This window comes from Gasterosteus aculeatus, chromosome 2 (assembly GCF_964276395.1).
Source record: "Gasterosteus aculeatus chromosome 2, fGasAcu3.hap1.1, whole genome shotgun sequence".
Taxonomy (NCBI): Eukaryota; Metazoa; Chordata; class Actinopteri; order Perciformes; family Gasterosteidae; genus Gasterosteus; species Gasterosteus aculeatus.
The window spans coordinates 6628221-6652654 of record NC_135689.1 but is presented as its reverse complement, the minus strand read 5'-3'; the positions used below and the strand labels follow the sequence as shown (position 1 = coordinate 6652654).

At 42.5% G+C, this 24434-nt stretch overlaps 5 protein-coding genes across 6 annotated transcripts; 3 read left to right on the top strand and 2 right to left on the bottom strand.

The window, feature by feature from the left end:
* Positions 1-540: 540 nt before the first annotated feature.
* LOC120829290 (calcium/calmodulin-dependent protein kinase type 1D) lies at positions 541-10217 on the top strand. Of its 2 annotated transcripts, XM_040193275.2 has the most exons (13): positions 541-857; positions 2209-2320; positions 4604-4729; positions 4871-4945; positions 5042-5180; positions 5495-5618; positions 5794-5869; positions 6167-6279; positions 6364-6442; positions 6930-7017; positions 7376-7725; positions 7822-7919; positions 8558-10217. In XM_040193275.2, the coding sequence occupies exons 1-12, from the start codon at positions 644-646 to the stop codon at positions 7877-7879; spliced, it is 1554 nt and encodes a 517-aa protein (XP_040049209.2). In that variant the 5' UTR covers positions 541-643; the 3' UTR covers positions 7880-7919; positions 8558-10217. The 2 variants fall into 2 exon arrangements, with proteins under 2 accessions (XP_040049209.2, XP_077945104.1); XM_078088978.1 differs by lacking the exons at positions 541-857; positions 2209-2320 and adding an exon at positions 3973-4298.
* A 2717-nt stretch (positions 10218-12934) lies between these two features.
* Positions 12935-13805, top strand: g0s2 (G0/G1 switch 2). Its single transcript, XM_040194075.2, has 2 exons — positions 12935-13059; positions 13162-13805. The coding sequence occupies exon 2, from the start codon at positions 13177-13179 to the stop codon at positions 13498-13500; it is 324 nt and encodes a 107-aa protein (XP_040050009.1). The 5' UTR covers positions 12935-13059; positions 13162-13176; the 3' UTR covers positions 13501-13805.
* A 547-nt stretch (positions 13806-14352) lies between these two features.
* Positions 14353-18183, top strand: taf8 (TAF8 RNA polymerase II, TATA box binding protein (TBP)-associated factor). The gene is made up of 8 exons (XM_040194073.2): positions 14353-14632; positions 15814-15973; positions 16219-16317; positions 16396-16458; positions 16553-16677; positions 16912-17059; positions 17137-17279; positions 17765-18183. The coding sequence occupies exons 1-8, from the start codon at positions 14585-14587 to the stop codon at positions 17903-17905; spliced, it is 927 nt and encodes a 308-aa protein (XP_040050007.1). The 5' UTR covers positions 14353-14584; the 3' UTR covers positions 17906-18183.
* Positions 18158-19868, bottom strand: LOC120829715 (ciliary microtubule-associated protein 3). Its single transcript, XM_040194074.2, has 5 exons — positions 19621-19868; positions 19440-19541; positions 18844-18977; positions 18659-18773; positions 18158-18397 (listed from the first exon to the last, which is right to left on the bottom strand). The coding sequence occupies exons 1-5, from the start codon at positions 19768-19770 to the stop codon at positions 18332-18334; spliced, it is 567 nt and encodes a 188-aa protein (XP_040050008.2). The 5' UTR covers positions 19771-19868; the 3' UTR covers positions 18158-18331.
* Positions 19869-19989: 121 nt separating this feature from the next.
* Positions 19990-24310, bottom strand: atp6ap1b (ATPase H+ transporting accessory protein 1b). The gene is made up of 10 exons (XM_040194070.2): positions 24061-24310; positions 23690-23810; positions 22820-22894; positions 22536-22726; positions 22406-22443; positions 22221-22306; positions 21854-22080; positions 21706-21741; positions 21055-21289; positions 19990-20948 (listed from the first exon to the last, which is right to left on the bottom strand). The coding sequence occupies exons 1-10, from the start codon at positions 24234-24236 to the stop codon at positions 20736-20738; spliced, it is 1398 nt and encodes a 465-aa protein (XP_040050004.2). The 5' UTR covers positions 24237-24310; the 3' UTR covers positions 19990-20735.
* Between the last annotated feature and the right edge of the window lie 124 nt (positions 24311-24434).

The window sequence follows — 24434 nt, the reverse complement described above, 5'->3', positions numbered from 1 at the left end:
AATACAAGTATTTCCTCATATCTGAACAGTTGTCACTGGGGAAGAATAAACACTGTGACTGAAGGAATGTCATCTAAAGAAAAGAAAAAAAGACCTATACACTTTTGGAAAAACAAAAATAGTACATCTGTATCTGCTTTTCACCTCAAAAATAGTGTGTGAGTGCCACTTTAAACGTGGGCCCGTGCCTGAGATAATTACTTACATTTAGGAGCAACATGATTGAAACAGTCCCCTTTTTACTCTTTTATGGGCAGCCGTGTAGAATAGAATAAATCACCTCTAAGATATAGTTAGATGTATTGCTCTGAGGTTTGAAGGGACGCTAGTTGGTGGATTTAAAAAAGGGCACAGTATTTAGAATAAAACATAAACCCTTTACTTATATAACCCCCTTAATAAATAATGAACTACTCCAGCAAAGAATAATTTCCCTTTTGATGCTTTCATTTGTATTTTGATACAATCAATATCACAACGCATTGATAATAATCCACCGTATTAATTAAGCCATCAGACGCTATCAACGCTGCCGCACATACTGCGCATGCGCGCCCTCGTGTCGCTGTTTTGAATGAATCCGTGTAAACTTGTTGCAGTCGTCTCTCCTCCCGCAGCAGCGGCGGTGTGACCCGAAGTCTCAATGTGCACCAGTCCCGCTGTCAGCGGCGCCCCCCGACGCCCCCCCACGCCCCTCCCCCGCGGCGCCCACCCCCTCCCCCCCATGGAGCAAATCTGTGATCTGACGACACGTACGACTCGAACAGTCCCGGGGGAGGTGAGCGGTCCGCACCTCGGCGAGGAGGAGCACTTGGCAGGAGAGTCGGAGCGCGGCTCCAGAAGCGGCCGGTCCTCAGGTTAGTGAGTCAACCACCTGGACGTGAGGAACGGAGACTACTGCCACTCTCGCTTCCTCCTCACTGCTGTGCGGAAATTGGAGCGCTTTGTCTTTTCCTCCACTTGTGGTTGTTTTTGGTCTCACTGTTGCTCAGGAATCCACAGTGCGCGTTGCAAACACGATCAGAATATCCGATCAGAGGCTGTTTTTGCCGCAGAGAACAGCACCGTCTTTACTATTACTATGTCTGCGTGTTTTCTTACTGCTGCAGGATTTGACTCTGCAGACGAGTCGTGCACCGGTGCTTGAGGTTTAGGACGTGTGCATTCAGTTTCTCTTCTGTGTGTATGTGTGTGTGATACAGCTGCAGTCTGCTGCACGTTTCAAACAACGCGGTCAGAGAAAAGATGAGTCTGCTGCAGAGGGAAGATAACAAGGGGGGCTCAGAGCCCAGCATGGTGTGTGTGTGAATTATTAAATGAATCTTAGATATTGATTGTTCTACCACATTTGAGATGCACAAGGAAAGATGATTAATGATCAATCAAACCCTTGTAAATGTTTTACTTTAATTGATTTATATCAAGATACCAACATGCATCTAACTTAACTTCATGTTTATTGCAAGACCTTTAAAGAATATTTTTAACAGTATGGTATTAGTTATTTTATTTAAATTAAAGGTGGGCATACTTCCTCCCCCGCTCTTGTATTTATACCTGTGACGAGGTCGGGTCTCTAGATCAAGTGTTACTTATCGCTTATATAAGAGAAAAAGAGGGCAGGAAACCAAACTGGGTGACCTGCTCATTTATAGTGCTCCTAATCCTTCTCAGCACCTTCATTGGATATACCTCATTCTTCTTAATCACTGACGATATTCATTGTCTGAGTAAAGATTATTTATATAAGTATTTTTCACCAGGTTAGAGGTGAATATCACTGCATGATGAGATCAGATGATGGAAATTTTTTTAATTTTTTTTTATTTACCAACATTTTTTGATCAACATCCTTTCTCAACAATTCTCCTCCTTGTTTGACATCTCATGACAGACTATTCAGCCCTGCAGCATCATTAGATCCTGGTACAGTATCTTCCCTGTGAGCTGGTTATAGCAGGGATTAGTGGTTCCAACCTTCGACCGTCTCCTCTGGCCGTCCTCCTGCAGACAGTCTGAGCAGACAACCATCTCACCTGCTCCATCGTGACTCTTCAGTAACCTCAAAGGACTTTTCCGCTTGCGATCTTGCCGATGAGTCGGGGCGGTAGAGCAGGATTATTGACCTCACTCGTGGAAAGGAAACGAGAACGTCGCGGAATTTAAGTGTTGACGTTTTTGTGCTTTTCTTTCCTCTTTACCTGAAAGAAAACGTCATTGAGGTTTCTGCAGAAATGGGTCGTCAGGAGGGGGAACACTTGTGGAAGAAGGTCACCGAAAACATTGAGGAGGTGTTTGACTGCATGGAGGAGTTGGGATCGTAAGTACATTTTAATTTAATGTGAGCTGGCATGAGGCTTATTTAGGTACTGGTTTACTCAATAAGTCTTAAGATTGACTTTTTACTATTACTACTTACCACCTCTGTCATTATTTGGCTCAGGGTTATTGAAACGTGAGTCTTGCACATGGTGGGATGATACACTCTGTTCATGCTGCTTGAGTTGGTGGACAGATTACCGGTTTGATTGGATTGAAATGGGGGGGCTACTTTACTGAGGTCTTAGGAAACTGTTGGGAAGGTACAGTTTGTCCGGCTTTTATGGTACTTAATTCACAGTAAAGGCACAGAAATAAATACTATTTGTTTAACTTCACATTGTTTTTTACAGAATAACAACTTGACTCACAAAAAAACAAAAAAACAACAACTGGGCCACCCACATTTAGGGGATTATTCGCTAAGTGGATTTAAGGAAAATCTTCAACACCTATTTTGATAACAGGATAATCCTCTGGGTCATTTTTAAGACTCTGATCTGAAATATGCCCAATGGCTTTGATGCTTGTTGTTGTCCGCAGTGATAATAAACAATGTAACTGGGTTCTGACTGTTGGGTCCGACAAACAACAAAAACATTTGGCTTTAGATAAATATGATGGACAATTTTCACTCTTTTCTGTAAATATTGAACTAACCAATCAATAATGAAATCAGCTATTAGCTGAAACAAAGGAAGCCGTTTTTTCATCCAGGACCGTGGAGATAATGTCTTGCCGCGTGTTTCTGCGAACACCGCATTCGCTCAGCTTGTGCTGACCTCATTCCTGTCAAATCGAGTCTGGCGAGCGCCCGGAGAACAGCAGATCAGAGGCCCTCGGCAAATAAAGGCGGCGATGAGATCGCTGCCGTCGTGTTTTGGGGGAAACAGAGCAGATCCACCAAAGGCGGAAAGGCTTCCTCCCGAGCACACTATGTGATATAATACATGGCCCCATTAGTTTGGAGCAATTACCTTTTATTTCCCTGCACACTTTGTAAAAACAATTCTGGGGGTTTATTGGAAAAGGTGTGCGAAAGAAGTTTAGATCCACAGTAACAATCACATGTTCGGAGACACTTTCTAATTGAATTAAATGAGAAACTGTGTCGTTTGACTAGTGCTGCATTTACTTCACATTTATTTCACTTCATCTGCAGCATTCAAACAAAGTCAACTTCAAGGCAAAATTCTGCTTCACGCTGCAATTCGATTAAAGGCGCGGACTCAAAAGAGACGCGTCTCTTGGCGGATATAAAACAGGATCAGGTGTCAACAGACTGAACCCTCGGTTCCTATCGTCAGGTGCACGTTTGTTTTTCCATCACAAAGGAAAGGGAAAAAAAAGAAGAAGAAGAAGATAACCCCGGAGGGACAGGATATCAGCAAATAGAACCTTTTCCACTGGGCTTTTGTTGCCATGCACAGTGTGAACAACATCCTTAATGGTTGCCAGGCAATCAGCACAAAATCTCTTTAGGGGTGAATGCCACTCTCAAAAAGTCTCATCTACAATTTTGACTTTTAAGGTCCCAAATTTACACAATCAAGTCGGGTCGCCAGTGATTTCTGATTGCCCTTTTGTCTTTCTGTAAAAAGGATTTTTGTCAGGCCTTCGTGTTCAGGGCTTGATTGATGATTTCTCTCCAAGTCTTCAAGGGGATGTGAGGAGCAGAATGAGCCGTGGGATGATGCTTTGGGGGAAACTGCCCCCCCCTCCCCCAACCTCCTTGGCCCCTATCATTCTGAAGTCTGTACACGCAACACTAGTCTTCTAAATACAAAATGATACACTTAATGGAATAATGTGAAATCCACATTGTCACACTGTGCTGTTGGATCCGATCCTGCAAGTTTCGGACGGCTCTCAGCCATTAACCTGCTTCTGTTACGTCAGGGATAAAGCACCTAATCCGCCTGGTAGAACAACGATTCCCAGAAAGCGCAGCACAGAACACCACAATAAGCCTCTGACATGTGAGTAGTTAAGCCACACAGATCTTCATCGGACCTTGAAACCCTTGATATTTCTATTTACTGAAGCGCGTTTAATTTCCATCTGATTTCTTTAATTGCGTCTCCGCTTCCGTTTCCGTGTGATGCAAAATCTCCCTGATTTGACGGGACAAAAGGGGCCAATAGCCTTTTTTTCCGGGTCCCCGTTCTAATAAGAGGGAGAAGACTAATTTCCTCCGGGTGGGGAAGACTGTCGCACTGTGATCTTTCCAAGCAATCAACAACTGCACCGTTAACAACACATGTGTTTGTGTGTCAATGATCAGGGGGGCGTTCTCAGAGGTGTACATGGTGAAGGAGAAGAAGACAGGAAAGCTTTTTGCCATGAAATGCGTGAAAAAGAAACAGAAAAGAGACCTCAATCTGGAGAATGAGATCGCCGTGCTAAGAAGGTACTTCAAGTGTGAATTTTGATGAGCCTTTGACTTATGTTTCATATTCTCTAAGTAGTCAGCGGTTGTTTACAATATAAATATGTAAATGACGTTGTGCTTATTATGACAGCACTGCCATGATGTTGTGTTTCCAAACAGGATCAAACACGACAACGTTGTCGGGATGGAAGACTTGTATGAAAGTCAGACCCATTTCTATCTCATCATGCAGCTGTGAGTTTTTTTTACATTTTTTTGCACGATTATTCAAATGATCCCGAATGAAACTGAATGAACTGAACGCTGGCGTTCATTTCGTCTTCATGACAGTGTTGCAGGCGGGGAGCTCTTTGACCGCATACTGGACCGGGGGGTGTACTCGGAGAAGGACGCCAGCAGCGTGATCCAGCAGGTGCTGCAGGCCGTCAGCTATCTGCACGAAAACGGCATAGTGCACCGAGACCTCAAGGTAGGATTTAGAATAAATAAAAAGCGAGACCTTTGCATTGGCTGAAGTATTTCTATTGAAGTACACTTTGGAGATAAAGCCACCTTAAAGGACCTTGCTTACTTCAAGTAGTATTACTTAATATTTTAGTGGGCAGTTGCAGCTTTGGTAGAATAATATACTAAATAAAATATAAAAAGTGAAGCCTCAGATTTGAGATTACCTAAACCTACATGATTTTCACACCGCTACTGTTAAAACACTTGAAATGAGATCTCAACACTAAATATGACAGTTCTTCTGAACGATTACTGTCTATTCTTGTCTGTGTGCAGCCAGAGAACATCCTGTATTACAGCCAGGCAGAGAACTCCAAAATCATGATCAGTGATTTTGGACTTTCCAAGATGGTAGACCATGACATCATGTCGACCGCCTGTGGCACGCCAGGATACGTAGGTACGGACACATGTCTGGAAATGAAAGATGTATAGACACTGAGTGCGTGTGCAGGTGGGAGGAGTTTGAGGGGAAGGGCTTAAATGGATATAACTACAGCATTATATACCTGTATGTATCAGAATACCGGCCTAATTACTACAGGCCGACCTTTGACATGGTCTCACTCTTGCAGCTCCTGAGGTGTTGGCACAGAAGCCCTACAGCAAGGCAGTGGACTGTTGGTCGATCGGAGTCATCACCTACATCTTGTGAGTGTGAACGTCATGTTCTATGTGTGCACACATTAGTAGATTGAGATAGGGAGAGGAAGACAATAGAGATAGACTACTGAGATTTTAAATCAGCCCCTGGTCTTAAGTGGATTTTCAGATTAAAAGGCACTGCTGGTCATGTGTGTATCAAACATGACACAGATACCTAATTACAGAATAATGATGCAGGGATGGAGCCACAGCACCACCTAGTGAGCACTTACAATGCACCCTGTTTACCTTAATGTGTGAATTAATCACAGCTCCCTTTTTTAATAAATGCTTTTGTTTCAGACTCTGTGGATATCCGCCTTTCTATGAAGAAAGTGAGACAAGACTGTTCTCCAAGATCATGAAGGCGCAGTACGAGTTTGACTCTCCCTTCTGGGATGACATATCGGATTCTGGTAAGTTCACAGATGCGTAGCGCGCATTTTCTTCCTCTCTGGAGACCCCGCCATAACGTGTGTGTGTCACCTTTTGATCCGAAGCAAAAGATTTCATCCGTAACATGATGCAGAAGAACCCCAGCATGCGCCTCTCTACTGACGCTGCGCTCCGACACCCCTGGTGAGTGTCGATGCTCAGCCGGGAAGGATTTTGATACAAACATTGGATCACGATGCATTGAAGAAAAAGCATACAGTGTGAAATTGTCCAATGCTTTTAACATTAAACAATCATTTGCAATGTAGTCAAGCTTTATTTTACAGTAAAATGTCTATTTGCTATAGCATATTTCTTTTTAACCACAGCTTTTTTTCATTTGTTATTTGTGTCTTCAAATGTATATTCATCTGAAGAATTTCATTGTTAGTTTTCATTGTTGTTACTGTCCTGCAATACTCCCAAATGGGTTATATATCTCCTTGGATAAGGGACGGTGAAATAAACTGTATAATATTCCTTAGATTTATCAAATGTTTGTGACTTAAAAGAGATAAGTATGACATGGCCGTGACGTAACTTTCCACTCCGGATGGATTCAGGATTAATGCCAACCTTGAAATATATTAAAGCTATATTAAAGCGCTCCTTTGCGTCATCTGTTTTCCAGGATTATCGGAAAGACGGCCCGGAGTCAAGACATCTACTATTCAGTCAGCGCCCAGATCCAAAAGAACTTTGCCAAGTCCAAGTGGAAGGTTAGTCCTTGCTGATTTCTTAAGCTCATTATGGCCCTGCAGTTTATAGTAGATTAACCCGGCGCCTCCCTAAATCCTCCCTGATCCAGGACCGTTTGATACTATGTTTTTTTTTGGTAATCTAGGCCACTTATCTGGTGCTTTCACTGTCAGTCCAAAAATCAAAGTGCACTTTAATGTCCAGCAGGAAAATGACACTTAAATGCATGTAAATCCATTGTATTGACAATCTAGTGTTTGCTCGGATTTGTTGTACCAGAAGCAAAGTGCCTGTCTTTATCTTCCTCGTATCATCGTTGATAAGCAGATGAAGTGAAGCTGTCTGTGTTTGTTTTCCTTGTACTCGCTCTGTTCGCAGCAAGCCTATAACGCAGCCGTAGCCATCAACCACATGAAGAAGCTGCAGCTGGCCACCTCAGAGCTGGTGTTGAGGAACGCCAGCATCCCGGACATCAAGGTGATTGACGTGTCCTCCCCGGACAAAAACCGCAAACGTCTTGAACCAGACAAATTCGACCCAAAGTTGACAGACATCCGCGGGATCGTCAAGGGGACGATTCACATCTCGCTGCCCACGAGCGCCCTTGAAATGAAAAGCCACTATCACACGCTGAAGGCCACGCAGAGTCAGGCCGGCCCGCATCACGCCCCCACCATGGCCGAGCAGGGCAAGAACGCCTACCGCTCAGAGCCCGCCAACCTCAACGGGTGCGTAGCGCTTTCTGCTTGGTTCGTGCGTTTGTCAATTTCTGACATCACAGCAGGACGGCCGCGTGATGGAGATATATTTTTGTTTTTTTTCAGGTATGGTAAAAATCGTAACGGCATGACTCTGCAGACCGGAGTTTGCACAGTCATGTGAAGACTGCAGGACGTTTACGTGCAAACAAATATTTTACTTGGTAGGTTCAAGTAATACATTTACAAATTGTCTCCACATACATCCAAGTTATATCTGTATCTGAATTAAACCCTTATTAAAGGTGTCACTATCTCCTCAAAAAAAAACCTTAATGTATATTTGCTTTGAATGCAACACGTGATGTCTCCCTGTTGAGAACGTGTTAGCATTACCTATACATCTGCTTTATGGTTGATAACATTCAATAATGTAGCTTTAAGCACATATAAAAAATGATCACAACCAAACACACTATTTTGCAAATACATTGCACATAGAAATCTGGTAGTCAGACATTATGACTTTGTCGCAGTGGGAGAAGCACAGGTGACAGTGTGACAGAGAAGTAGCGTGAACGATCCCCGGACCCTGGAACTGAAGCAGCTTAATGGAACTCAGTCCATATTGATTGTATATATTTAGGCTTGTGCTTTTTCTTACTGTGACATGTCAATATGTCTTCCATGAAAAAAAGGCCTATTCCTATTTAACTACATGGAGTTTGGTCACTTCCCACAATTCCCAACTTCAGCCAGAATACCTGGTGTGCAGGGCCCTTAATAAATGCTGTTTGACACCATGCCGTTCAATGTGCGTGTGTCTTTGTGTCTCACCACGGTGTGTTTCTGCCCTCTGCAGGTCAGTGTCGCTGACCCGACTCAGCATGCAGCGGTTTTGTGTCAGCGCGTCCCCCCCGGTACTGTGACTGTGAGGTGGTCGATCCGCTGACGGACCCGAGCGGTCCAAGAGGTCCACACAGTCAGGAGGGGCATCTTTATTCTTGGAAAGAGTGCCTGTGTAGCCTCCCGAATAACCACACAGAAGTACACACACACACACACACACACACACACACACACACACACACACACATAACAAGACATAGCCTGTAATTAGAATGCATCTGGGGATCTATAGGTGTCATTTTTATGCTGCTGCTATAAGCCGTCATTCTGGCATTTAATACTATGTCACTTATTGACAGCCTCTCTTAGCTACGCGGATCGCTTTCCCTGCAGTCAGTACTGACTACATATAGTAGAAATGACATACATAAAGCAAGAAATGTGTTCTTAAATGTGTGCGCTTAAGCCTGTATACACACGCACACACACACACACACACACACAGATGCATGAGACTTGCTTTGACTCAGATACACCGGGTAGACTTTAGTTAATCTTCCTCTTGTGTTAGCTTTCTCTCTTGTTGATGGGTCGGTTTTGACTCATATCTTAAATCAGTTGTAAAATACACTAAAAACAACAATCTATTATCCAATTGCCTACCTTGTTAGGCTTCCTTATCCATGAAAATATTGATTTTAATGTGGTGTGGGGGCTCTGGGCCTTTTCTATGTCAGTTGGTGACACTGCACGTCACCTAAATTGACCTCACGTGGTCGTCCGTGTTTGTTTTGTTTTTGCGCAGGTATACCCGATAACAGCGCAACGACACAAAGGTCATAATTTCAACCAGAGCATTTTATAAATCAGTGAAAAAAAAAGTTTTTGAATAGAGATTCCCAACAAAGTCAAAAAGCCTCGATGCAATAAACACATTTATGCGGTTCTTTTATGCATTTAAAACCTAAAATGCAAACACAAGTGGAAGGGAAAACAAGATGAGCCAGAGTGGAAGTTGTTGAGGGATCGGCTCACTCACCAGGCTTTATATCACACAAAGAGGTTAGGTCATTAACGCACAGCATCCAGTCTTATCAAGACTTTGCTTACATGTTGTTGAAGAAAATACACACAATGCAATATTATGAAACTTCATGTGTATAATAGTTTTGCTTAGCAAACCTGCATTTGTTATTGCAATAGAATATATGACAAAATAAATGCATGCTTATAATAAACCATACTGGTAAATAAACCATACTGGTATAATGTATCCGGGTAAAGTTGTTTCTTATCTTTTACTACCTTCTTTTTGTTATTTGTTTGTTGTCGAAATAAATGTATTATTTCCAAAGTGTTTTCTTTCATTTTTATAAATACAATAATGATGAAAATCGGGCTGTAAAGATAGAAAAAAAAGAACATACACGTTCAAACAGACAAGTCATCAACAGCGTAAATGCCACAAGTACAACCAGAACTCGATGAACTCATAATTATCACTGCCATCAAACTGCTGAAATGTAAAATGTTCATATTCACTGTTGTAGATGTTTGTCCACTTACTGCGAGTGCTTCACTCCGTTTGTCCCTCCAGCTGTAAGTGGCTTTGATATTGATCTAGTCTTTGTGTTATGAAGGGATGCTCATCAATAAAGCCTGTACGGAATCTGCATTAGTCTCGCTGATATTTTGTTTGCCTTAATCATCTTTCTTCTTCGAAAATGACTCCACACCAACCATTAAACAGCAAATAATTGGAATGATTAGTGGGAAATTATTAGCAAACTTATTTAAAGCCGTTTACTAGTTTGATTTATGGGAGTCTTTAGGAAGCTTAAGGAATGTATGTAGAATAAAACATGGAGAGGAATGTATACAAAATATTAATACATGTGGCGATTCTTTGGAAAGTTAAATGAACATTTTGAAATGGAAATTTTTATTAAATCTATACATTTCTCTTTATACGGGCTCATGCCCGATGCTGAAAAGAGGTTATGGTTTTGTAAATAATTGTTAGATATTCTCCGAGCAAAGGAATCTCATGAATAATCCTGAATATTGTGGATATTAACAGTTGCTGAGTTTTTAAAAGTAAAACAATTCAGTGTAACTGTGCTTTGCCTCTAAGTGATGCAGGATATGGAAAAAGGAACTACACAGACTGAAATAATAAAGAATTAAAAAATGCCACCCTGTTATTATAAACAATGTCCTTATGGACAATGGAAACCTAGTAAAATTAAAACGTTCACTATTATTTAACTTAACTTTAAAAAATATTAATTCTTTGGGTTTTACCGTGCAACATGTGCAGTTGGGTTATTTTTTATTCTAATTTAAGAAAAGATTAAAACAAAAGAAAAAGTAAAAATAACTCCACTTAGCGGATTCTGTGACATGACCTCGTACTTAAAATAAACTAACTTCTAAACCAATTACCGGGCTTTACCTCTTCAGTAGATTAGATGAGACCACAGATTTCAAACTCAGCCTCGGGTGGTGTCTTAAGAAAGAAGGTTTCAGCCAGGGTAAATTACATTAAACCATCAGATACACATTTGTTACTTCTATCAAAAATATATGAAACAGAAGTGGGAAATCATCATCATGTTTTGTAATTGTAATCGCCATATCACTTTGGTCATAACCAGTTTTCCCTGTTTGCATTTCGAAGGCCCAAACCTTCCTCAGCCTTTGCCAAAGTGGAAAAGAACATTGGCCTGATTTTAAACGACCAGTTAAAAAATATTTGAGAGGGAGATTGAAAGTTAAAAAGTCAGCAATATTAAAAGATCCCTGTGTGTCTTTTTTTTTTCTCCCGAGCATCACATGAAAACGCAGTGTAAACGTACCCTCTTCTCCCTGAGCTCCTGTTGAGAGAGTTTTCATGTGTACACACACACGCACACACACACACACACACACACACCGTAAACCCTCCAAAACCCCCTCCCGCCGAACGACCACAACATTGTTGACTTGGTGAGTCTAGTGTCCAGACAGACTGTCCATTCAGGCAGAGGAAGCAGAAAAGTGGGGCAAAGGTCTCCAAACAATCTGAACCTTTTTCTAGCCGCGTAAAACGTAAATGCCCAGAATCCAAACTGAGTTGCTCAAAGAGAAACGTTGTTGAGGGTGTAATTATCATATTAATACCAGCAACTTTGTGGAAAGTCTCCACTCCGGAGCTGACTAACGAGGGAAAGGTCGGTCTTGAATCACTGCTGAGCAAGAGTTCAAGAGTCGATCAATAAACCACCAGAGGAGCGGTTGCACCTGCGGCCTCTGAGTGGTTCCTGTATCTGTGCTTCAAATCTGACAACAAGAATCTCTGACTCACAAGCCTCAGCAGCATCCAGTACCTCTGTGTCACAGGTTTGGTTTTCTCCATTTATTTTGTTCGCCGCAGCAATCATGCAGTACATTTCCCTGCATCGAGCCCCTTAACTTTACATATTTCCATTTCATTTGTTTTCAATTACCTTTTGGTTATTAAGTCCCTTTATTTGTTAATTTTACCTTTGTGTCGGGAGTCTGCAGAAGCAATTTATTGTTTTTACCTACCTGGGGTTTATGGAATAAATGTGTGTACCAAATTTCAATGTCTTGATGGCTCTAGAGGAAAACTTACCAAAATCAGTGGGGGAGGTCGTTTGGCAATCCATTCAATAACCTTTAAAGGTATTTCAGTCAAAGCGGTAAACCAACACAAATCCTACCGGATTACTTGTTTTAAAGTTGGCAGATGTTGAACCGACACGCAGACATCTCCTGGTCTCAATTTGCCAATTTGACTGAGATTTGATCACATCTCTCTGTGACAAAGATCAGACGCGTTTCACAACTCACTTGCCTAACTTCACTCCCTCCTCTCTTGCAGTGAGTGGACGAGGTCTAAGGTCAGAGAGATTCAGGGGAAGGCACACACACACACACACACACACACACACACACGCACACGTATGCACACATGTTAACCCCCTGCCAAATGCTGCTGCTTCGTGATCGGCTCTATGGTCAGCCAGCGAGAGCATGAGCCAGAGAAGATCAAGACGCCACGATCACAACGTCTTTACGCCAATAAATGGGATCGGCTTAACGCAGTGATTGGACACTATTCAATCTCTCGTGATCAGGATCAATACTTACTGCGACAAGCCAAGCTTCACCAAACAATGGCTTGTGTGGTTCAATATCCAGTAACATCGGAGGTGTTCGGGATGCGTCTGCTGCAACACGTATTGACCTAGTGTGATGTCACATGCACAGTTTCACCGACAAGGGAATATGTGCTTCACCTCTGGCCCTACAGACCCATGCCCTTTTACCCAAAAAGGCCCTGATATCCAAAAAGCGATCGCCACGGCCTCATGAATATGCATGCCGTCACCGCTGTGGGAGTGGACCTGCTCTCCACGTTGTGCTTAAATCGGAGGGATCTGCCCTCGTCTCTTTGCCTGCGAATCGTTTCCTGGGCCGAGCACTTGAGAGCTTTGGGTGTGCTTCAAAGTGAGTATCCATCTAATCAGGATCAAAATTTCATCATGTACAACCATCTTTATTCTTCACAATCTTCTCTGTCACAACATCTTCTTTCCCCCCATTCAACAGACTTACCAAACACCAATGGAGACCATTGGAGAGATCATCCCGTTCGCTAAGGAGATGCTAAACCAGAGGCCAAGCCGAGGCATGCTGAAGGTCTACATGCTTGGCTCGACCATGGCGGTGCTGGGAGTTGTCGGAGGACTGGTGGAAACTTATTTCCTGCCGTCTGCGGAGCCGGAGGCTGCTGAGGACGCACCAGCGGAGCTGATTGTGGAGATGGAGAAGAAGCCACTCGCCACCTTGGTTCGCCCGGAAGTGGTGGACGCGCTAACCACGGTGATCAAGGCCAAACATCTGGTGACCGATGGGCAGAGGGTCTCTAGGCGCTTATATGCTTCCTAAAGAAAGCCCTTCCATCCTGGTGTAAATGGACACGACACATGCAATGTTGATGGTGATGGTGGTAAATTAAAACACCACGTTGAACTGGTCCTGTTGTACTCGTTCTTTTATCTCACATTTGGTGAAAAGATCTCTGTTCACTAGCAAATAAACTAGTAGATTTTCTGAAAACTGGAGGGTACAGCAATGTCGGGCTGCTGGGCAGCAGGTATCTATCTCTCTGGATGTGCATTGATGAATGTGTGGGGGAAAAATGGAATGTGTGTGATTTAATTTTGCACTTTAATAAAACAATTTTTCAGCTAGCAACTGATTCAGGTCTTGTTTTAGAGTAAGATAGCCTTTTGCACATGTTGCAAGATCAAATAGATGTATTCCTGACATACATTTGTGCATGAAGAGAAGATGAACTAAACTACATTTCACCACGATAATCCGACAAATGCATGCTGAGTAAAAAAATAAGAGGTAAGGCATCCCGACATTGAGATATGTGCAAAATCTATTCTGCCTCTCTTTTTATTTACTTCGGTTAAAGAGGCAAACAGCAAAGTGAAAATATTCTGTAAAAATAATGTTGATTCTGAATCATACTTAAATAAATGTATGTATGTATCAGCTAAATGTAGCTTTATATACTTCACCAAAAGTACTCAAAAAAGGTTCCTTTCTATCATATGATGGTTTTGCCATAAATGTTTAACTGCAGTAGATTACATTACACTTGCACTTCTTACATTCGGCTATTATTTAGATATTTTATATTGATTTATTTGATCTACAGAAATACAAATGGTATTTTGAAATGTACTCACTACACTACACATCCTCACCACTGTCTAAACTAAATCCAGTGAGGAAAATTAATAAAACGTGGTATGAAGCAGTAGCTGTAGCTCCACACACCGCCGCTAAGTGGCAGCAGTGAGTCTGCCACGAGTTTATTTTAACTTCCGTCTGCGTCACAGGAATCGACGACACACAATCACGCCGTGTTTACTGACGGCGGCCGACGGAGGAATAAAGCTTTTCTTACTCTACGGTTATAGTTAGTTTTATCAAAGAAAAGTACAGACAATTTAATATGGCGGACCCTGCAGTGGTATCGGGAGGTGCGCTGAATGCAGGAGGGGTAAGAGCCCGCTTTAATACCCGCTGTCATTAGCAGGAAGCCGCTAATTAGCTACCTTAGCGCGCCCTGTGACGTTAGGTTGTAACGTGAAGCTAACTGTTAGCAGTCCGTTAGGAAGAGACCGTGTCCCTAAACAAGGGACGTTATGACTAAAGCAGCTCCCGTGGAGACACACGACACAGCTTCGTTAGCTGAGGGAACGAACGTGTCCCAGTCTGGACAAATGTTGGCTAACGTCTGTTTAGTAGCAGCACGTTGCGGGCGTGTTTGTGAGCAGTTAACGGTCACCAATGTAACCACCTTAACCCGCTAACGAGGTGATTTAGCATAGTAACCGTTATATATGGTAACGTTAAGTCCCTGTTCATCTGTGCTTCAATGTTACACCTGCTAACGTCCAGCTAGCTACGCGTTAGCCAACGGACAGTGTTTCCCTGATGATATTTCAATTTTAAATATTAAAATGTCAGCAATGTTATTTGAGCAGATACTTTATTATATTGCTACTTGTTGAGTTACATCCCTCTTGTTGCAAATCCAAAAGAGCACTATAGGTTTCTTTTAGTTTTGTTTTTACTGTGGTTCAAATGGGCTGCAGTTTGATGTGTATCCTTGTTTTATAAGGATGACAATGAATTATCCTTTATGGATAATGGATGGAAGCTACCAGCTGCTGCATGTGCTGTTACCATATAAATGTTAATTTAATTGAGAACTCTGTACTTCATTACATTTTTCTGACAGCTTAAGGGAGGACAAATATCTAAATTAAACCTACGTACCATATAAGCCCTATTGCAACTTAAAACATTTTTTTCTTTCTGTGTAATATATCTTTCAATACCTCTGGGTGTTATTTTAGGCTCTTTATCGTTATCAAATCACATTTGAAAGTTTCTGCGGATTCCAAAAGAAGCTTTGATAATTGTGTCACATTCAGAGGATGACATTTGATCTATTATTTACAGTTTGATTTATCAAACCGTATAATTTAAAACAATTGTGGGTACTTACATTTTTTTAAATGTTTACCTGGCGGACATAAAGTGGGTGTTTTGAATTGGCTTGTGTGAGGTACGCATCCCTATACTGTCAGTAGACCGCAGATTGTTAAAGGGATCTTTAAGTGTCTTTTCTTTTATGTGTGCAATTTCTGTGTAACTTCATGTTTTGCTTTTCAGCGTGGGAGTGGTGGCAAAGCAGCTACCAGCCCTGCAGAGAACTACCACCTGGCCCGACGTCGCACCCTGCAGGTCGTGGTCAGTGCCCTGCTGACCGAGTGCGGCTTTGACAGCGCGGAGAAGGCAGCGGTGGAGACGCTCACTGAGATGATGCAAAGCTGTACGTGTGAATCATGAAGTAGATGGGCCTGTATTCTAATGTTTTTTGTGTATTCAATTTAAAACAGGATATACAGTTCTTTCCCCAGTGCACCATACTTTATTCACAGCCTGTTTTTCGACCAAGTTCCCTTCGTCCGTTTAGTTTTTAGTAACTTAAAAGTTAAATCTTTTTGTTTATTTGCTCAATGGCTTATGTTTTTAAAAGACTTTTCTAAACACCAATGTGTCTGGTCCTTTTTCTAGACATAACTGAAATAGGTCGTTGTGCGAAGGCTTATTGTGAACACACAGCCAGAAGCATCCCAACCCTGTCCGACGCCGTAGTCACCCTCATTGAAATGGGTGAGTACAGGAGGACCTATGCGTAAATATCACAAGGTAACACAGAGAAGCTCATTCCATGCGTTTGTCTTGCTGCAGGTTTCAAAGCCGACACACTGCCTTTGTACGCCAAGAGATCGCAGAGGATGGTCATAACTGCCCGTGAGTAAGCACTTGACTTTGCGCTGTTTGTATGGATTATGTCATTACATAAATCTGAACTTTTATGCATTTTTCTTTGTGTTTGGAATGTCAGCGCCAGTGACGAACCCACCTGTGACTCCCAAAGCGCTGTCAGCGGGCCAGAAGCGCACGCATCCAGCTCACATCCCCTGCCACTTCCCGGAGTTTCCTGACCCGCACACCTACATCAAAACACCCGTGAGTCAAGCCTCCTGGCGTTATGCCGTGGTAACGGTCTGGGACAGGTTTGGGAGTGTGAGAGGGACGAGGCTACGGCTTTCATTTTGCTAGGAGGGAAACATGAACAAACCATGAACTCATTTTCCTTTATAGTATGATCTAGAAAGAATACAGTTTAATATGGACTCTATTCCATGGCATCAGTTCATTATGAGTAACAGATCAAATGTGTGTCTTCTCTTCTGCACTCAGACCTTCAGAGAACCCGTGTCAGACTACCAGGTTGTTAGAGAAAAAGCAGCGAGTCAGAGGAGAGACGTGGAGCGAGCGCTCACGCGCTTCATGGCCAAGACTGGAGAAACCGAGAGCCTCTTCAAAGACGACATCACCGCCTTCCCGCGTAAGCGATGTGCCAATATGTCGTTTACGTTGGAGCGCGTCTTGTCGAGTAAGACCTGGGGTTTTTGTGTTTTTCAGTGATCGCGGCCCAACCGAGCACTATCCCGTACCTCAGCGCCCTGCTGCCCTCGGAGCTGGAATTACAGACTCTGGAGGAGACGGACTCCTCTGAGCAGGACGACCAGACCGACGGCGAGAACGCAGTAGGAAACATGATCAGTGTAAGTCCCCACTGGAACTCCCAGGGAGTCGTTACCCTCTGTGGTTTCCTACTATCCGTGTCTCTCTGAGTAGCCAGATTTCCTGAGATTTTCAAATATTCACTTCTTAGAAATATTTTTCTTGTTTTTTCTTATTATGCTTATGTTTCTCGCTTACTCGTGAAACGAGAGATTTTAGAGTTGCCAAGAAACATTGAACAGCTTAACACATACACTGAACACGGCTACACTCTCGACACAGATCAGCCATAGCCATCACCTTCTAAAGAACAACATACACTACAGATTGGATTCAGCTAGGCTAGATGTTTCGCCCTGTTTGCCTTCTGGTTCTAGCTCTATGCTACACCCACAAACATAGCAGCGATGTCAATCTTCTCCCTGTAAGAAAGGGGATTCAACACATTTCCCAAAATGTCATTACTCCTATCAATGTGATGTTCAAGGTGTACGGTGTCCCATTTATTTCCTCTTGCCTCACTCAGGACGACCCAGGAGCCGACAAAGAGAACGCCATGCTTCCGCTCAGCGCAGTGGTTCCTGCAGCAAAGGCCAGCGAGGACAACGTGATCGACAACCCGTACCTTCGGCCAGTCAAGAAACCCAAAGTGAGGAGGAAGAAATGAGTCCGACATGGACCAACAGACTCCCGTTTGCCACAGTGGTTGCTGCTGTGAGCCGGTCAGGAGCTGGCTGTGTGAGCCGGGACCAGCGCTGCTGTGGCCTTTTTGTAAGCTGACTTCTATTGAAGAGAGAAATTTCCTTTTGTTGTGTTAACTATTAATATTTTCTTCAGCACTCACTTTGTTAAAATGTTGTGTAATGTCGCTTTGTAAACAACATAAATGTGTAATATACAAACTGTACAGGGATAGTCATTTTGAGAATAAAGAAAAAAAATTAAGTATTTTTATTTTACTTTTCATTCAAACATTTCTTGATAAGAACGTCGGTCTGGTTTACCTGAACCTTAAATTTACATTTAAGGTTCAGGTAAAAAATTATGACAACACGACATCACTTTCACAATGTATTCACACCCATCAGCTTAGTTAATAGTACAAGCTCATGTAGGCCACTTTGCTTCTGTGCTTCACGAACTCCTGTTCGCCGTTTAGCTGAAAGGAAGGAAAACGTATTAGTAAAAAGTATTAGATGTTGCTCAATATCATTGCACAGAAAATTCCTATGAGAAAATGCTATTTCTTATCTAGTAGGAACTGTGACATTGAAGAAGAATCAGTTTTTGGTATGTTTGTATCGGCAACATGTGAATGTCCGGAAAATATTTCCATTATTTTACCAATGCGTTTCGCCGTAAAATCCACACGTATGAACCCCCTTTAGTTTGTTCAACATTTGGGATTTTAACCCCTTACCTTCCTGAGGAACCTCTTCTCCATCTGAGGCAGCCTGGACCAGTCTGGCCTACCGAAGCACATCGGCCAGCTGACCTTCCTGTTAGTCGCCACCCCGTGAGCGTAGGTCCCGGGCCTATTTCACAAAACGATCTGTCAGCTTGGTTCAGCGTGTGTGCGTCTGTGTGCGTGTGTGTCTGCCTCACCCTGGACTGTCCTCGACTGCACGTGACGCCGAGTAGAACCTCTGCGCAGTCGAGTTAAAAGGTGTTTTGCCCGGCGGAGGCACCAGGGACCGGCTTTGATCCCGCTGGTACTGCTGTGGGGAGGGCGTCCCTGTCTGGTGATGAACAATGTTACAGAAGTGTAACCAAGTTCATTTAATACTAGTTGCTGGTGACTTTCAAAGTAAGATTTCCAAACAAAACACAATACTTAAATATGCAGTAACTACATTCCGCTTTAAAAAAAGTTAAACAGAAAATTCCAATAAAAATTGTTAATTCTATGTTCATAAGATTTGAGCTGTTGATTGACAAACATTGTGAATGAGTCACTTCATTGATAAATGGGGAAAATAATCAGAGTAATCTGTATTGAAAAGAATGATTAGTTAATTGATCAAAAGGAGCTGCAGCTCAAAAAAACTGCTTTTATATTTACGCAGTGCAAGAATATTGTTGATATAAATAGTACATAATACCGCTCACAGGGGACATTTTCTTTTAATACTAATCCATATAAATACGTAGAATGTACACTTATAAACTTCTATTGGGGAACACTGTTGCATGCAGCCTACCATCGCACCGCAGGGGGGGAAGCGTGCAGCGGTCCTGGAAGCGAGGCTGTATCCTTTCTTACTTCCCGGTGTCCTCTGTAGGTCGTACACGATGGTCCCGAACTGTGAAGAGACCCAGTCCGACCTCTTGAAACCACGCGATGGCTACACTCTCCTCCGACATGCTTTTTGAAAAACAAACCTCGTGGTTGTCATAGCAGCCGGGGCCGATGTGCGGCGCGAGCTCTCGTGACATTTGGCTTCCCAGGCGGTCCGGTGCATAATGGAGGGGAAAGAGTTTCCTCTCCTGCGAGCTGCCAAAATGTGCCCTCCGAACAGGAGCTCGGGACATTGTGGAAACAATTTGTGGGCGAAAAAGTCGTAAGAACTTGTGTCACAGCAGCACCGCTAGCGCAGCTCTGTCCCCTAGCTCGATGACGTCGTAGTGTTTTGTTTTTATGGAACTATGGCAACCGGGTTGGTACATGAATTTAGCAAACTGCGCCACCCTAAAGAAAATATATGGTTTCCTTGGTTTACGTTAAATATAACACATCACTGGAGTCCCGACTAAGATCACCATTTATGTATTTTTATTTTCGATTGGGACAATGTACATTTTATGGCACATCATTACGTTTGACAAAGTCAGAACGGAGGCACGTTTTTTTTTATGAACTTGAAGCAAAGGGTAAACTCTAAACATAAATAAATATTTTTTTTAAAGAAAATATTGGATGTAAGTGGAGGCACTTGATTTGTCAATAATAGCAGAACTAATTCGAGGTCAAGTATTAGCATACTGTTATAAGGCCATTCTCAAACACGGTCACAAATAGAAAAGCTCTCTTCAATTACAGGTTCTTCTTCCATAACCAGTAGTCTTTAAATTACAGTTGAGTTGGAAATATAAAAACACTCAGACGGTCCTACAGAATCTAGCAATCACATGCAGGTTGGCATAAAAGACATTCTCTGTCACCAGAAATGATTGCTAATTATTTTAGGAGAAATAGCCAGCGTCTGACCAACAGTGGCACAAAGGCATCTCTTAATAAAGACGCTCAAAATCAATTAATACAAAAGGTGCATCCACTTTGGCACTTGCGAATACGGAGAGAGGAGAATGTGCCTGGAAAGATATGACATTATGCAAGAGACGGCTGTGGAACAATTCAGGAAAGAAAACTACAGGGGAGAATATTAGAGGAAAGGCTCTTCAGAGAAAAGGGCCCAAGCTCACAAAAGCTACATGACAAGGAAGGACTTCCCAAGGAGGCACTGACAGACAGAGGAGTGTTTGTGTTTGGCAGCACTTCATTCTGACTGAGGCACTGAAATCGATGGACCTTTTGGGTCGTCAAATCGATCCATGGTGTTTAGCTGCATGATCATGTGCAGGCCGTATACGAAAATCCACAGAAAGAGCAGTCCGGTCAGCAGCCCCATCCAAATCCCTGGAGTAAAGAAGCCTGCACAGTCACTGGCATAGGAGAAATTTGTTCCATTGGCCAAACCGAAACCCTGAATCTGCAACACAAAATGCATTTAAAAATTCACTGAGTGAACACAATCCTAAAGAGACACTTAAAGAAACACTTAAACACATTAAAATGCAGCACTTCTATAGTCGCACCTGAAAATCAATGAAATTGAGCCTCCACAGAGGGGACGGGTTGGTTTTGTTTGCCACTAAGAGGATATCTCGGAAGCTAGTGACGGACTGGCAGTGGAAGGAATACTCCGCGGGGGCGTAGATGTTGCGGCTCCCGGTGAAAGATGAAGTTTGACCGTTTGCCTGCAGCTGCACAGAATCCAAGGTGAACCAGTTCCGTGCAGACACAGGATAGAACCGTTGACTCATGGCGAAACTGGAGATCAACAGAAGAGTGTTGCTCAACAACAGCATATCGGCGTGGAAAGAGTAATATATATTGTTACAATTGTGGTAAATGTTATTAATAAATGCATTCAATAAATATAGCCCCCGGATTAGAACATCCTTCACTCTACGCTACGGTAGTATCAAAAAATACTGAGACGGACAGAACTGCTACTGAGGTGAAGTAAAACTCGATATAATACAGAACGTAGTTTAAAATGTGAATTATGCTGAAGAATGTTTCCACGGGGGTTTCAGAGACACATTATCCACCTTCCGGCAGCTCTAAAAGCGTTTAAGCGCATTAGATCTTGTTTTTTAATGTATAATGTGTCGTTTGAGAAGTCAAGCCCCTCCTGTATGCAGTAACATATTTAAAAGATAGATATAAGAGAGGTACTTTACCTTAGAATGTAGCCTGATGAATAAGTGAGGACAAGCCTGATGTGAGAGAAGAAGAACACATTTAAAATGACATCTGTCCTTTATAAATAAAATAAAACTGAAGTTCTCTTGAATAAGCTCCAGAATGCTAACACGCTAGCCAACTCACAGTGAGTTGCTGCTGTTGCACGTGGATCCTGTCAGGGAGGGTACTTGTGCAGCGAGGTCGATCCACGCAGTCTCGCCTGTAAGGCTGATGTTGAGATTCTGGGCCCAGAGCATTACGCAAGGGTTGCCGGATACGTTAAACATGATGGGCGGTTTAACCTCGGGCACAACTGCTTGGAGCAGGGATCGCCCCGCAGGATGGACAGACAACGATGCCTCTGAAATCACCTACAGAGACAAATCTATATGGTGACGTGTGTCTTGACATTTTGACATTCGTGTGACATTTTTATTGTTTCTGATGATGGATTAGCATAGAAATCGTATAGTTCAATTTTGGTACATGATGTGCAGTTATAATTTCTTACTCGTGATGGTTTAAGTCCTGTGTATATCGCAGTGTAAAGGACATTTTTGTCTTTCATGACACTCAGAACTTTTCCAATAATTCCATCTGAGGAATGAAAAATACACTTGAGTTACACATGTCAGAAAAATACTGTACTGTGATTAAAATAGATACATTACTACAGAATGAACAGTTAAAACTCACCATTGTCATGTAGGACTTCTTTACAAGACTTGCCAAAGCTATGAAACACAGTCAAAAAGAAAGTTAGTTTTCACAAAGCTAAAAAAAAAAGAAGAAGAAACTTTACAGTTACAATGACTGATGTTCTTACCTAGTACAATAAGGTAAATTGATGATCAGTAGATTGCTGGCAGAGGTGTTGATGCTCAGATGAGGCAGAGTGTCTGCGTCTACAAGCAGAGGCGAGACACCCAGCTTCTCTTGCAGCAGAGCTGGAATGGCAGAGGAATCCAACCACTCCAAAGCAGGGAACATCACTGATGAGGAAGAATGCAGCGCAGCCTGAGGAGGTGGGATTGGAAAGAAAGAGCATTATTATTAGTCAGACAAAATCATCTCCATTTAAGACTCATGCATAAGGCTATAAAAACCTACCTCAAGATTTCCAAAGGCACCATCCTGCTTGTTTCCAAACACTCCACCAAAGACTGTGAAGTCATCTTTGCTTAACTGAACACAAATAAGGACAACAAAAGTGTTTACCAAGAGGAAAAACACTTGTAGCTTAATACAAACAACATCTGCAATGCAACTAAAATACAGATCAATCCATTTATCACGACACTGATGACCTCCAGAGAACTGAACCGAGACGGTGTATTATTATTGAGGAGCTGTGAAAGGGGAAGTAATGCCAAACTCATAGTCACTTCAGAGTGAGAAGTCCGTTACGCTGCGTCACATGGGACGGCAGTGCAACTACATGTGACTCACTACTACCCCATTATACGCAGCTACCAAGGACAAACTTGATAATAGACCAGTGAAATGTATTAAAAAAAAATCTCAGAGCAGTCCATCTCCACTAAACACTTGGCTCCAATGCGTTGAGTGACATCTTGAAACCACCGTGTTTGCTACAGGTGTATAGTCACTCCCCTTCATACTGCACATGCCACTTTAACTGCAATTCATCACTTTGTCACTTGTCACTTTGTCTCTTGTCTGTTACTTGTTGGTTAGTGCACTTTATGCTTATTATTTTTCTTTTTTACTTTTTAATATTTAAATTTTTTAAACTTTATTCTCTTGTTTTATACTAACCCATAGCCTTAGCCTTATTCTACTAACCCATTGCATTAGCATTTCATTCCACTTTATTGTATTACTTGTGCACTGTTGTCTTGTCTGTCTACTGTCGCGCACTAATCGCCAAGACAAATTCCTTGTATGTTTGACATATTTTGGCTAATAAATGTTTCCTGATTCCTGATTCCTGATAGTTTGCACGAGTCAGGGACTGACCTTATCTTGCAGGAACAACAGCACAGTGTGGGGTCCAGACTTAAAGGCAGAGGAGAGGTAGGCGGCCAGCTGCTCTTTGGATGTGATGTGACCAGCAGCAGTGGAGGCCAGTGCTGGTAAACTTGACAGGCAGGAATTATATACATTTAATAGTGATATATCTTTTGTTCTCCAAAGTTATTTATTGGAGCTATGAACAGTTGATCACGCCTAATGCCAGCCGGCAACGGTGGTAGCTATAAAATGTGTAACTTTAGTTTAGTTGAGCTAGCAACAAGTGTTAGCATATTAGCATGACGAACAGTTGGCTGATTACTAACTCTTAATGTCTGTTTTAGGTAAAACATAAACGATACAAAATGAAATATTACCCATCGCTGGACCACATTAGGAGTGGTACTTGAGCAACGGAGTCCCCTGTGGAGAAAAGAGCGAAGAGAAGGGCAAGAAATGCCATTAGTCGCACTCGACTGGAGCACCTCGATTCTGCCATTTCTCCTTCTTCCGCAAAGCGCTGCTCACGTGACGTGAAGCAGCTGAGGGTCATGTGAGTGTCTTCCGGCTTCTGTTAGCCACGCCCACACCCGTCCTTCTGACACCGCGACAGCCAGCAGCTCGGTCCACCGTGCCTCAGAAACCCAGAGCAGTAGCAAGTCTCGCTACAAACATACTATAATTATATAGAATGTGATGCATGTAGTTTATAAACTACACAACAGCATTTAAAGTTTGTAAATACAACATA